We start from the raw sequence: 15070 nt of genomic DNA on the forward strand, positions 1-15070 counted from the left end.
CCATAATTTCTTAAAATGTTGTCTGCCTACCTCTCTTTTTGAACGTTTATCGTTCCCATTTGATTATCTGATTTTAGCCATAGCTAATCTAGAATTTTTCAGTCATAAAGAGAAAGAAGGTTCAAAGTTAGTCTACGATGAGTAACGGTAGCTTTCCTTGGATGGAGATTTGTTTTCCCAATTAATAATACAAACAGATTTAGCTTATATATATTGATAATATAAGATCTTACATGATTAACCAAATTTGACTCGTTAACGCTGAAACTTACCATACCATTGCAACATGACTTAGAGAGCTGTATCTTCAATAGATTTCTCTCCAATGTGGAGAGCACATTAACATAAAATTGGTATGCAATTTCCTACAGAGAGACATGATCAACAAGTTCACGCCCCTTGGTCTCAACTGGAAAGAGCAGAACACTAATTGCTGATAAAATTACAACCACTTCAAATAAAATGATTGCAGCCATCTGGTGGCAACCTCTAACCAATTGCACTGCAACTATAGGAGAGACCATCCCTGCAATTCTCCCCACAGCACTTGCAACTCCACAACCTGTTGATCTCACTGAGGTTGGATAAATCTGCAGAAAATAGATCAAAATGGCACTTAGGCCTCCTAATATAAAATTCTCCCAGCTGTATTTTTGTCTGAAGAGTCAGTTTGTTCCAATCTACAACTTTAGACGAGAATTTACTAAAATGTCAAAATTAAATGTTTAACATCTTTATATTCATACTCCAAACAAGGCTTATAGCAGGAGTAACTTGATCCTCTCACCCTATCAAAGGTTCCTCAGCGACCAAAGAAGAACAGGTAGAACAGGCCAAGAGAACCTCAAAGCTAAAAATGCTTGGAAATTGGACTAATCTACGTTTATTCCTCATTACAAACCTGAAAACTCAATGTATTTACCTGAAGAAGATCCACAATGATATTGATAGTTTATATATAAAAAGGTAAATGGTTCTTAAATTGTGACAAAATTGCTAAAACTAATCAGCTTTAGTAACCATGTTCAGTTTTCTCTTTAGAACTCTATGCTAATACAATCAAATATCTGTAAAAATACATGCAACAGCTTCAATAAATAAGGGAGCCAGCCTTAATGTCCTAAAATCAATTTGGTTTGCAAGTCAATGCACCCATATAAAACAAGTCGATGCGCATAAGAGAGAGAGAGAGAGAGGGGGGGGGGGGGGGGGGGGCATAAAGAATTCATGCAGTCAACAGTTTAAGATGCCCAATAATGAACATAAATGTTGTTTGCCACTTCAACCAAATAAAACACAGTCCAGTGGAGAAAGAACTCTTACAAAGTCAAAACTTTTAATATGTGAAAGGTAGAAGTTCAAAATTCTCTGTTCAATTGAATACATGAAAGACAAGGAATATCTATCAAGTTTAGACTGGTAGGGACCAAAATAAGTTGACATGTCAAGACATTGAACAAGTCAGAACGATGAAGCTAAGAAAGAGAGAAGAAAGAAGTGCTTCAAGAAGGTAAAGAGTGATACTCACCTCTGGACAATAAACACCAGCAAGGGTGAAGGTCCCTAAGAACCAGATACGAGCTCCAAATAGCAATGCTGTTGTTAATGCCTCATTCTGAGGTACAACAAGTGGAAAAAGGAAAAGGGACCCCATGATATACATCAGGGCCATTGAATATTTCCGACCAACTTTCTCCACCACTACAGCTGAAATAAGAAGCCCAGGAAGCTCTGAAAGACAAAGAATAACTTAGATTTACAAATTGTAATCAAGTCAAATGGGAGCTGAGATGAAATAATAGAATCGCAATTTGACACAAGAAAATGAAAGTAGAAGTACCAGCAAGGCTAGTGATGAACACGTCTGTATAGAGGCTTGTATCATTTTTCACATGCAAAGCAACTGAGAAGCATTGATTTTCCCCAGCACTGAACTGTGATGTCAGCAATATAATGCCATAATAGGCAAATGAATTTCCAAAATAAACCACCCACATGAGGAGGGTAATTCGTAGTAATTGTGGGGATAAAAGCATCAGGGATGAAGACAATCCTGTCTTAAAATTGAAGATTTTGTTTGCTCTCGGCCTAAGCAATTCCTCTTCCTCATCCAGCTGTGTCACTTGATCAGAAACAAGCATCCCAGGGGGAAGTTTTGTCTGATTGACAACAGCTATTTTCCTCAAAATATCATGTGCATCACTTATTCTACCTTCGGCACATAGATATCTAGGAGACTCTACTGTAAATATGTACAAGAGAAGTGCTGCAAATGATGGTATAGACGATAAAGCCAATAACCACCTCCAACCTAGTCTTGGCATGATAATCTGCAAGAAATACCAAGCAAGTTGCAATAAGTTTTTCCAATATTTACAAATATGGTAAGATACAGACTCTTCTTTGTTTTCATTTTTCTCATTAATTACTAACTATTTGGGAGAGCTACAAATTGTCAACGATAAAAAACTACAGAAAATGATATCCGATGAAGTGATAATAATCAAGTAAGACAATTCTTAGGTATAACCTAATCATTCTCTACTGAAGACTACAGAACCACAAAATGTGTGGGAGCAAGTGACCAAGCACAGCTTATCTGGTTCATCACCTTCTATGCACTTACAGTCGTCTATGTTCTGGCTCAGCTCCTCGAATTCTAGGGCAGTCAGACCAATTTAGGAGAATTGTTCTAAGTTTTCTGGGTGAAACTTTTCTCAACCCCCCTTGTTGTTTCTTTGAATTAAGTTCTGTTTGGGATTTGAGACCTGTCTTTTTTTTTTTGGAGGGGTCTAGACGATGAAGCCAATAACCGCGCTTCATTGGTGATAAATATGTGTTAGTCCTATTGAGACAACTGAACAATTTAACTAGAAGTTTTTAGAGAAGAACTGGAAATACAGATAAAAGTAGAACTGTTATTAGAAAATAATTCAAATAAATCAAGGATGAAAGAAGTGAAATGCATATACCTTGTATATACAAATGTGTGTGTGTATCTCATTTGTTTAAGCAAACCCTTCAAAAGAATGCAAACAGATATGGACAAGTTATTGTTTTATATGGACCGTCTTTGCAAGTAAAGATTTCCATTCAGAAGATGCTTATACCTTGGTTCCAAAATCTCTTAAATCTTACTTGACCCATGGATATTAGTGGCAAAGTGTCAATGAGGCACCACAAAAGCGTAGTGTCAATTATTCATATTTAAAAGAAGATGAAAATTAACAGTGGACAGAAAGCAGACTTTTTGTGACTCGACATTGTTCCTTTTTCCTCTGTTATTATCTGTTTAGCTTCCATTGACTTCCGCAGAGTATTAGATGAGTTACACGATCATCCTATTCCTATTTCACTTATTAAAAGAGAGATAGTTATTCTTTCCACTTTATACTTTGGAAAAGTGTAATATTCACTTTATTATGCACAAATTGGATCTTATTCACGTATAAACGTTTTCCTACATGCATTTGAGAGTCGTTACTGAGATATTTCTTAATCTAAAAACATTGTCTATACGTGAAGGAATCTGCCACATACAGATGATAGGTTTTTAGTCATTGTGGAAGTCTGTATGTATATATAGTGGAAAGTAACAAGATGGATCCTAAGACTTGCTATTCCATCCTAATTGAAGCTCATCTGAGCACAAGTTCAGCTCGTATCTATTATATCTTGTCTTCTTTTGCAGCAAAGCATATTTTCACAATTTGTTCTTCATTCGTTTGAAGGTAAAATCTTGCTCCTCCTCTACAGGAATGACATTATTTTTGATGGCAGTAACTCCTTCATGTTGTCTGCTCTTATTTGCAAGCTACAATCACATTTTGCAATGAAAGACTTCGGGCCCCTTGATTTTTTTTCCCTTGGCCTGCAGTTCACTTCATCATGACAAGGATGGCCTTTTTCTGAGTCAGCAAAAGTATGCTACTTCCATACTTCAACGCACAAATATGGTAGCTTCTCGGGCTCATCCCACTCCTTTAAAAAGCATCAGCTTCATGGCTTGGGTGGTACTCCAGTTGATCCCTACGACTATCACAGCGTTGTTGGTGCACTTCAGTACCTCACATTAACTGGACCAGAATCTCCCATGCAGTGAACTTGTTTTGCCATTCACGCAGCATCTTACTGAGGTTCGTTGGGCTGGGATCAAACATGTACTTCACTACATTGTTGGAACTTCACACCTAAACCTGCACATTTTTGCTCAATCCTCTCTTAACTTGGTCGGCTTCTCTGATGCAGATTGGGCAGGTTGTCCCATCACTAGGCACTCTACTACTGGCATTTGTGTTTTCTCTGGTTATCAAAGAAGCAACACACTGTCGCCAAGTCAAGCGCCAAAGCTGAATATCGCTCGTTGGTCTCTTTAGCTGCCGACCTAACTTGGATCAGTTACTTATTGTGAGACATTGGCATTTCCCTGCCTCAACCTTCCATGTTGTTCACAGACAACATTAGTGCCTTGCATGTATCAGCTAATCCAGTGTTGCACACTCATATGGAGCATGTCGAGCTTGATTATCATTTTCTCCACGAGAAAGTTATCTGGGGAGCTATTGTGACCAAGTTTGCTCCGTTGCATCAGCACATTGCCAAGATTTTTCTACCAAACCACTGCCCAAACATCAGTGTCAGCTACTTCGAGCCAAGCTGGGTGTTGCTGCTCATCCCACCACCAGCTTGAGAGGGGATGTAAGACAACCAAGTTAATTAGCAATTCTCTAGTCTAAACCTAACAATTAACCTGTACGTGTATGAGAGCTGGAAGGATTGTTACATATACAATCCTTGTAGAACACAATTATCAAGCAGCCAAATGGACTCCTATGTATGTAAATATCTATGTGTATATAGTCCAACATAGTAGCATGTAATAAACAGGAATTAGATATAGAAAAACACACGTTACAGTGTCTTCTAATTCTTATTTTATTCACAAATCATATCTTGTTAAAATCCCGATAAGAGGAGAACGACTTCACAATAGATAGGCAGTACATAAGAACAGCTAAAGGATGTACCAGTTTCCACTTTTTTTTTGTAAGGTAAATACACAAGCAAAGGATGTACCATAGCCAATAAAGCCTCAAGTATTGTTCCAATTGTCCAAAAAGTTGAATAGATAACCATCCACATGCCCCTATTTCGAGAAGGCACGAATTCTAGAAACCAAGATCCATATACAGGCCCACCACCCAGACCAGTTCCAACCAGCATACGAAGAATGAGCAGTGATATATAGTTTGGAGAAAAGGAACTCAGAAATGCAGATACGGTTGTCACTATTGCCACAATCAGAAGACTTTTCCTGGTGATGGAAAATGAAAGTGTATAATCATCCATGACAACTTAAACCAAACAACAATTAAGCAATCTACAGACTCAAATATGGTTATTCACTAGTCACCCAATTTGAAAAAGAGAAACACAAACATAAACTTTTTCAGTAAATACTAAAAAGGGAAAATAGGCTTGCCTTCTTCCATAGTTGTCAGCAAGAATGCCCCAAAAGTAAGCTCCAATAAGCATGCCAGCAAACACAACAGTAGTAATAAGAGTTTCTTGTGTAGAAGAAAGCCCCCATTGAGACTTAACAGCTGGTCCAATAAAAGAAAGAATCATAACTTCAACAGCATCCACCATTGATCCAAGACCCGCATAACCCAACACCAAATACTGGAATTTGCCAAAACCCAGAGTTGTAAGAGCTTCATCCAGTGTGTACACATGTTCATCTTCCTCCACCTGCTGCTGTTGCGGTGCCATCTCCAGCCCGTCAAATTCGGGTCAATGAATCGATCGATGGTTTGAAGCAAATTAAAGGGTAAAATATGGGTTTTCTTCATAAATTTAGGATCTTGCCTCCATGTGAGCTCAAATAAACACAGTTATACTTTTGCTCACCTCCTATATCACATTACTCTGCTCTTCCTCGCGTCTCTTTCTGTTAAATCTTGTTTCATGGAGTCAAATCAGAATGAGAAATCTGATCAACCATGTGTGGTAACTTGGATAACAAATTGGGGGTGACAATGACTTCTCGTTGGTTCAAAGTTTTAGCCACTTTGTCCGTGAAAATAGCGTGCGAGGAAAAATAAAAAAGTGTTGCATATTATAGTGAGATACTTTAATTATGAATGAAAATGCGAGCGACATATTTTAACTTAACTATGTCTTGTTATTTCCAAACTTATTTTTTGAATTCCTTGCACTTATTTTGCTAATTGTATAACTTCTTTTTACTTTCTTAAAAATCTAACAACTTCTAATTTTACCAAAAGAGAGTGTTGAAACATTATTGTTCTTCAAATTTAGTTTTTAGAAATTCAAACGTGTAGATTCAAAATCTATTTTTCTATTTTGTGTATCATATTTTGATACTTAGTGTTCGATTTTATTCAAGATTTATTCTAATTGTTACGATCCAAAAATGGACGTGATGACACTTGTTTATTCTCATCAAGACAAGTCAGCATCAATCCAACAAAAATGAAAGAAATGCGGAATACAGTAAAGCAAGAACAAGACAAAGGAGAAAAACGTATTCATTCTATTAAAACCCCCAAAATCTAGTTGTCACATGTACAAGTCACTAATGAAAATACAAAATTCAAAAGATAAATACAAGTCGTAAATGTCTTTGCTTTTCAAGTAGAACAAAGCATGATAAAAGAAAAACAGGGTTCGTCAAGATGACAAGCAGCTACCTCTCAAGTCCTTCAACGAGCCTCGAATGTCAAGAGAAGTAGAAGAAGATCACACAGGGCCGAACTCGGAACCTACACAAGTGTAGAAGCAATGGGTGAGTACCAAGAACACGACACTCAGCACGCAACCTAATAAACAAGACATCTAGCTAGAAATTGAATACTCCTTACACATTAACCGAACCTCCTCAAACTACAACCTGCACATAAATCCACCCAACCTAGCAATTCTATTAAACACAGCTCACAAGGCCCAATATCCACAGTTTACTAGTCATAAACAATAATCACACGAATCAAGTAAGTCAACATCAATATCAAGTAGTTCAATCACACACAACAAGTACATCAATCTTAAGTAACAAGTAAGTCACAATAATCAATCTCTTGCCGGAATCATTTCTCATCGGCACAATATCATTGGCCGGAACCATTTCCCATCGACTTTATAGCAAATCACTTGCTGAAACCATTTCCCACCGGCTTTATATCAAATCACTAGTCGGAACCATTTCCCATCGGTTGTATATCAAGTCACTAGCCAGAACCATTTCTCACCGACTTTATAAACACTTGCCGAAAATGACCTCGGCATCACAACACTCGCCGGCAAAGACCTCGACATCACAACACTCGCCAGAAAAGATCTCGGCATCATAGATCATCACATGTCTCATCACGCTGTTCACAGTCAATGCACATAAGCAATATCACAATTCACACAATTCAAGTCCACATTTATGATTTCAAACATTTCATCAATCAAACAACAAGGGTCACAATAAGGTAATTCACATCATCATGTTCATCACATAGTCTTTTTCATTTCAACCCCTCTTTATTCATTAAGATGTATCAAGTGGACAATTAAACCCCTCACCTCATCTCCATTACTCCAACACACAAGCAACGAAGAAAGTACACGAATCCTACTAGAATACAAGGTTTAGTAGATCACTTGCCTTAAATCAATCAATAGTCACTCCAAAAGTTGAGTATTTCCCTTCCAAATCACTGCCAAAGCCACACAATCTATACACAAGCAAGTATTCACAATAAATTTCCAGAAACAACAATACCCACATCAAATCTCTTAAGAAGTGAGTCAATCAACACAAAATTCAATTCCGAAAGTAAGGTTTGAATCCAAAATTTAACACTTGAAAACATTACTCATGGCTCTAGAAATTCATTGGGGAAAATCATATAACAAAAAGTACTTAAAATCAGTTCAAAATCTCCATTTTAGCTAAGAACTTGAGTCCTTAAAAAAATCATCATTCACCAATCAAAATCTCATACTTTGATGTTTAAACTCATAAAAATCAAATGGAAATGAAGGTTTAGGATTATAGAAGCTTACCCAAATGATTTAGCGCAAGAAAACCTTTCCAAAATTGCCACCAGGGTTCCCCAAGCTCAAAAATGGAAAGTGAGGCTTAAACCCCGAAAATGGCAGGTCAAAACTCTCTAAGGTCTCGCAATTGAGCGAACCCCGCAAAATTCTCAAGCATCGCAAAAGTGAACGACCTTCTCTAAATGAAGGCCGCTTAAGCGACAAGTCCTTCGCTTAAGTGACATGACCTTCGCAAAAGCGAGGCCTGCAACCTTTAGAAAACAAAGCCAACTCTCCAAACATCGATCCTCAGAATTCATTTGGAATCCCATGAACACAAACCACATATGAAAATCAAATATACTCGAAGTTTTGGACTCAATGGAACAGTCAAAATATGAATCTGAGGTCTCTATGACCCGACATCCGTGAAAGCCACAAGAAACTAACTCAACGCTTGAAAGGCTAAAACAAGCTCGGGACCTCTCAAAAATTAACCAGGACCTTACATATGCCTAAAATTATTCCTTGAATCCAACGGAACTCTTGAAATTTCGATCCGAGCATCCAAACCCCGAATGACACCCAAAACCACTTTCTTAACAACTTAGCCTTTCAAACTCAAAACTTACCAAATTCGCAACTTTTAACTCAAAGTTCAAAACTAACTTTTCTAAACTCAATCATAGAAGGGAAAAATGGTAAACTCACGAAACTTTTCAAAAATGACCTACCAGGTCATTACACTAATCATAGTCAATCAAGAAATTGTGGTCAAGTTCAAAGGCTATCTTAGAATAATCTTTAAAATAAAAGAGGAAAAATTAGTTTTTTCTTTTATTTATTTTGTTTTTTTTGTTAGTGTTATACTTAGATTTTATTAGAATTTATATTATGATTTAAAATGTAGATGTCAATTTTTGTTTGAAATGTAACTTCATCCTTATTTTGTTATGATTTATGTTATGGTATTAAATATATATTCGATCTTAGTATGAAATGTAACTCATATCATATTGTTACATACGTTTTGTGATTTTTTTGCTAATTTGTTGATTAGCTACTTTGAATTTGTTATTCAATTTAAATTTGTTATTCAGTCGTGCATGTGTGGGTGGGGTGGTGCTATGTTTGTATGAGCTCTCCTTTTAAAATAAAATACAAGAAGATAAAGATGAATTTGATATTGTGGGTGACATATTTATGTGTGAGGTTATAGTTAGATTAACAACTCAATATTATGGACTACTTATTTGAAGTATTTGGACACAAAATTTTATGTTTTATAAGTGACTGGATATCACTTGGGGTTATATGTGTGCATGTGTGTGCTTCTTTAGTCAATTTGTATTTGAGAAAAATGGCCAAAAGCATCCCCAAACTATTATCGAATTCTCAACTACACACTTATTCTTTATGGGGATCCTTTCACTCCCTAACCTTTTAAAAGTGAAATATTTAACCCTCTACAAACTCAAGTCCAAGTTTGTATTAGCTAGGTAGTAGTCAACACACGCTGTCACGTAATATTACCCCTTTTTTATATAAAAATAATAATTATTCTTTTATATTTAAATTTTTTTGTGTTATATTTTCTATCTTCTCCTTTTCTCTTTCTTTTCCATTCCTCCATTTCTTTTTCTTTGAAGGCTTCTGAAGATTTGACGACTACCGCTCTTCGACCTTCATCAAAATTATACTTGCTTGCCGAAATAAAGGTATCAGACTAGTGGAGAGACTAGTATTGATTTAGATTTAACAATGTTGATATGAGAAACTCAATTGATGTTTACAACAATTTGAATAAATGAGTCTTCTTCATCAAATGATTTGTTACCCAATGATTTCTTTAAAGAATTCTTCTCCATTAATTGAATCTATTACTTAGAAAACTCCTCCATTAATGACTAGTCTAAAGTTCGATTCTTCCAACTTTCAATTTTGATTTTGAGCTACCAACAAATTTTCAAAGTGATGAAATGTGGAGATATGATGAAAAATATGTGATTTGAATATGAGAATTGACTTAGTGATGAAAAGTTGATGAGGGTGGTGACCTGGTGGTTGAAGTGAGCCATCACTGGTGTCTGGATCTGATGAAGATTAAAGGGAAAAGATAAACAAAGGTAAAAAAATAAAAGGAAACATAATTTATTTATTTTTTAAAATAAATAGAATATTAATATGAAATAAACTAAATATTTATAAAGTTAATATTTTAATTATTTTTTATCTCTCACTCTCCCAAAGAGAGTGAACTACACCTTCTTTGTCACATCAACATTTAGGAAGCAAATAATTCCACTTTAAAATAGTCCAAGGGGGTAATAGGACCCCCGTGAAGTATGAGTGGGTAGTTGAGAATTCGGGTATAGATTGGGGGGGGGGGGGGGGTTGGCCATTTTCTCTTTGTATTTTAGTAGTTTTTTTTTTTTTGGTAAGTAAAATTATTTTATTTACCAAAGAGCTTAATAGAAAAAAACCAGCCAAACTTGGACATGCAGTCCCAAGTCTTGCTGAAGCACAAACATAAACCATCCCTATCTACCTAATACTCTTATAATTAAGGGATATACATTGAGTTCTTGAAGCCTACTAGCTAATCTAGGTTGCTGGGATCCCCTTCCATGAACCTCTTGTATGACTTGTTGAACAATACTTTCCGGTATCCTTTGCTTCTTTTGAAATATTCTACCATTTCTTTCTCTCCACAACCAGTATAATGCTCCTACCATTATCATTTTGTATACCTGCATCTTACTGTTTTTCCCTTTCATGTTCCTCACTGCCTATTGAACTTCTTTTTGCCAGTTCATACTTTGTCTCTGTATACCTTGTCATCCCAATAGTTTACTCCATACCTTTTCAGCATAAGAGCATTTGAAGAATACAATAGTTTACTCCATACCGTTTCAGCATAAGAGCATTTGAAGAATAAATGATCAATATCTTCATCATCTGTCTGACAGAGTTAAACCCCATTGTGCCAACCTGTCTTTAGTTAGTAGCCTTCTATTCAGTGCAATATACAGTATAAACAGCCATTTAGGAGCTCCAAGGTTTTCCCATACCAGCTTCCTCCATTCCACTCTCTTTATACTGCCCCCTCATCTGCTGATAGACCTCTTTTATAGAATATTTATCCTTGTTAATCATATCATGTTCACTATAGACAACTTCCTGGAGATATTTATGAACCTTCAAAATCCTATGGACCATCCAAGATGTCTGCTTGACCTGCACACCCCACACAGAGTTCTGTTTTCCATAGTAACTATGCACCTATAATACCCATAGTCTGTCTTTTTTCTTGCACAAGTTCCATAGTAACTTCCCAAGGGCAGCTTTGTTCCGGGTATAGATATCTAGGAAGTACAATCCTCCATTGGATTTGGGCCTGCATAGCTTCTACCAACCAATTAGTGCTTTTTTTGATGCATCAACACTTTCTGACCACAAAAACCTCTGGTATATAGATTCAATTGCTTGTATAATCTTCTTTGGCAAAGCAGACACTTGAGCCCAAAAAAATTGTGCAGCAAACAGAACACTTTTGACTAATTGTGCTCTACCAGCATATGATAAAAATCTAACAGTTCAACTTGTGATCTTCCCAGTATTTTGTCAATAAGTGGTTTGCACTGCATTATGGATACTCTTTTGGTGCTTAAGGGTACTCCAAGATATCTAAAAGGTAGTTCCCCCTTAGCAAATTTCAGCTCCTGCACTATATGTTCTTGATAATTCATTTTCACCCTCCAAAGTATATGCTACTCTTATCAACATTTGCCACCAATCCTGGGAAAACACTTGAAAACAATCATACAGACATTTGACAGATTTAACATCTCCCCTACAGAATAGTAAAAGATCATCAACAAAGCTTAGTTGAATTATCTTTTGCTTTTTGCATTTAGGATGATAGTGGAAGCTAGGATTGGTATGTAATGTTTTCAATACTCTTATGAGGTATTCCATGGCTAGAACAAACATGAATGTTGATTGAGAATCACCCTGTCTAACCCCTTTCCTTGCCTTAAAAGGTTTAGTTGTTTTCCCATTGATCCTGATAGAATATGTAACAGTGGTAACACACTGCATTATCCACCTGACTACCACTGTTGGAAATTTAAGTTCCCAAAGCATACTTTCCAAGAAACTCCATTCTAGTGAATCATAGGCTTTCTTTGTAACACCCCGAATTTAGTGAGTTGAACTAGTGAGTTCTAGAGCCTTTGGTAAGAGTTTTGGAGTGTCGTATGAGGATTAAAATCAAAAGAAATGATTCTCGTACTTAGAATAGGGTTTTAGGAGTTAAACGTCTGGGTATGACCTCCCCCCAATGGTTCCCGTATTTAGAATAAGGATTTTAGGGGTTAAACGTCTGGGTACGACCCTCCCCCCACGGACCACCCAAGGGGTCCTTGAGGAGGACCCCAAAACAATCCCCAAAATAGAATTTTGGTGACCTACGGATGGCCATCTACGGCCAGAAGATCAGTCCACGCCCCGTAGGTCATAGACGTAGGTCAAGGCCTGAGTTGCCTGCAACATTTAGGCCTCAGACCCAACCACGAGACCAAACCACAGACAGTAGTTCCATCCACGGTCCGTGGATGGGTGAGCGTGAGTCATGAGCAGTTTTCAGCCTTTAGTTTTTAGTTGAGTGTTTAGGGGTTAAGTTAGTTATTAATTAAGGGTTAATGTAGGTCGGTTAATAGGTTATTTAACCACATATATAAGCTTAAATAAAACCTAAACTAATCATTAGAACTCATTCATCTAAAGGCCCCAAAACTCTCTCCAAAAAAATAAAAAAAAATCATCTCTCTAGAATAGAAGAAGAAGAGAAGAGAAGAGGGCAGCAACTTAGGGATATTTTCCCCATTGATTCAAGATTTGTTTAGGGCTTTGATTGAAGGTATGTGAAGCTTAATCATCCATGGGTTCTTCCACCCATGGTTCCCCCATAGTTTCCCTACTTGTGAAATCAAAAACCCAATTCTAGTTAGGGTTGCGATTACATTGTGGGTAGGGTTTGGATGTGATTCCAATCTAGTGGATAACATCCAATTATGATTGAATTAGCATTTTTTTAATAATATTATGATGATTTCATGTGATTTCTATGGTAAACCCTAATCTAAATTGATGAATGTGATAATTGTGGGTTGATGCCATTAGAGGTGAAATTGAAGGTTCATGAGTGATCTTTCTAAATCAATGTTGTGTGTAGTAATTGATCAAGATTAGGAATACCTAGACATGAATTGAACTAGGCTCTATACCACATGATTGATCTTGACTTGTAAAGATGAAATTGAACCTTTAAGGCAAATTATGACTAGAATCACCTAGTATTAAAGAATGTGATTGAATGCCTTGTAATCTAGGTTCATAATATGCTTCCATGATATAGAGTCATTGATAATAAGGAGTCATAGTGATGAATGATGATCATTAGGGCTTAAGAAAGAAGCTAATATGATCAACTTTAGATCCTAAGGCTTTGAGAGTAAACTCTACATATTAATCTAAGGCTAATGAATAGAATTGTGTTGAGAGACCTTTACCTACCTAGATCACCTTATGAATCATAGATGGTAGGAAGTGATAGAATTACTTAGGCCATGATGATGTCCTTGTCTAATGAAGAATTCTAGACATAATTCTAAAGTATGAATATAAAATTAACATGAAAGACTTCTCACATAGTAATGGTTTTAGGGTTGAAGGACTTCTCCTAACTAATTGAACCAAAGGCTAGCAAGCCTTTATACCTAGGCCATGGATGGTGATAGTTGCTCCCACATGGTCTAAAAAGGGTATTAGCATGGATTGGTTGTCAAGAACACCTTTTCATAAACTTGAGTCAAAGTATAGACTTAATGATTATCTTGTGGGATTTATGCCTAGCACCAAGTGGATATTGAAATGAGATGGAGGTTCCCACCAAGTTGAGTTTGGGCTTTCATGGAGGTTTCCACCTAGTTTAGTTTGGGCTTCCCACATGAGATCTCTCACCTAGAAGAGTATTGATTTCCCCAAGTGTGTCTCATGAGATGGAAGCCTCACCTAGTGGAGTTTGGGTTTCTAGTAGAAATCTTTGTATCCCATGACTACATGTCCCGTAGGAAGTTAGCTAGTGGATCCGACTAAGCTAACAAACTGGTCCTTCCTTGGCAAGTGGACCAACTTTTAATGGTGTGGGTAACACCATTGGAGATTATGTGATAACTTATATGTTCTCATGTCGGTTAAGGCTATATCCCAATTAAACAAGATTGGTAATGAACTAAAATTGTGCTCAATGTAGCATCTCCTAGAGTTCAAACTTCATGGGCTAAGATTATGCATACAGTAGCATCTCCTAGAGTCCAATGTAAGTAATGGTCTAAGATTATGCTTGAAGGAGCATCTTCTAGGGATCAAACTAAATGAACTAAGAGTATGCTTTAAGTAGTATCTCCTAGAGTTCAAATATGATGAACTAAGATATACCTAGGGTAGTATATCCTAGGGTTCAACCTTAATGAACTAAGATGTACTTAATATAGTATATTTTAGGGTTCTAAGTAATGAGGGACTAAGACAAGTTAATGAAGGACCTCATAATGTTCAAGAGTATAAATGGACTTAAATATGCTCGAGTAATGCCTCCTAGAGTCCATAATAATAATGAACCTAGACATGTTAGAAGAAGTATCTCATAGGGTCCAATTTTATAATAAACTAAGATTATGTTTTAAGTAGCATCTCCAAGAGGTCAAGTCTAATGAACTTAGATTATGCTTTGAGTAGCATTTCCTAGAGTTTCAACATGGTGAACTAAAATGTACCCAGGATAGTATCTCTTAGGGTTCAAAACAAGAAGGAACTAATATAGACTTAGTAAAGTGTCTCCTAGGGTCCCCATGTTTTAAAAGAGGGCTAGTCTCTAATTAAGGAACATGAGTATAATGACCTAAAGAAGTACTTAGTATGAGTAGTAGTATGGGATGCTACTCATGCCTTGCACAAG

The 15070-nt window shown here is 36.6% G+C and overlaps 2 protein-coding genes across 2 annotated transcripts; both read right to left on the reverse strand.

Annotated features, from left to right (window-relative positions):
* Positions 1-167: 167 nt before the first annotated feature.
* On the reverse strand, positions 168-5396 carry LOC125835471 (organic cation/carnitine transporter 7-like). The gene is made up of 4 exons (XM_049514604.1): positions 5077-5396; positions 1841-2330; positions 1529-1731; positions 168-590 (listed from the first exon to the last, which is right to left on the reverse strand). Exons 1-4 carry the CDS (start codon positions 5347-5349, stop codon positions 366-368), a joined length of 1191 nt encoding a protein of 396 aa, XP_049370561.1. The 5' UTR covers positions 5350-5396; the 3' UTR covers positions 168-365.
* Positions 5396-5772, reverse strand: LOC125835520 (organic cation/carnitine transporter 7-like). The gene has a single exon (XM_049514652.1). It carries the CDS (start codon positions 5770-5772, stop codon positions 5410-5412), a length of 363 nt encoding a protein of 120 aa, XP_049370609.1. The 3' UTR covers positions 5396-5409.
* Positions 5773-15070: the final 9298 nt, after the last annotated feature.

Source organism: Solanum verrucosum, unplaced genomic scaffold, assembly GCF_900185275.1.
Source record: "Solanum verrucosum unplaced genomic scaffold, falcon-dt-bn FXZP01000040.1, whole genome shotgun sequence".
Lineage (NCBI taxonomy): Eukaryota > Viridiplantae > Streptophyta > Magnoliopsida > Solanales > Solanaceae > Solanum > Solanum verrucosum.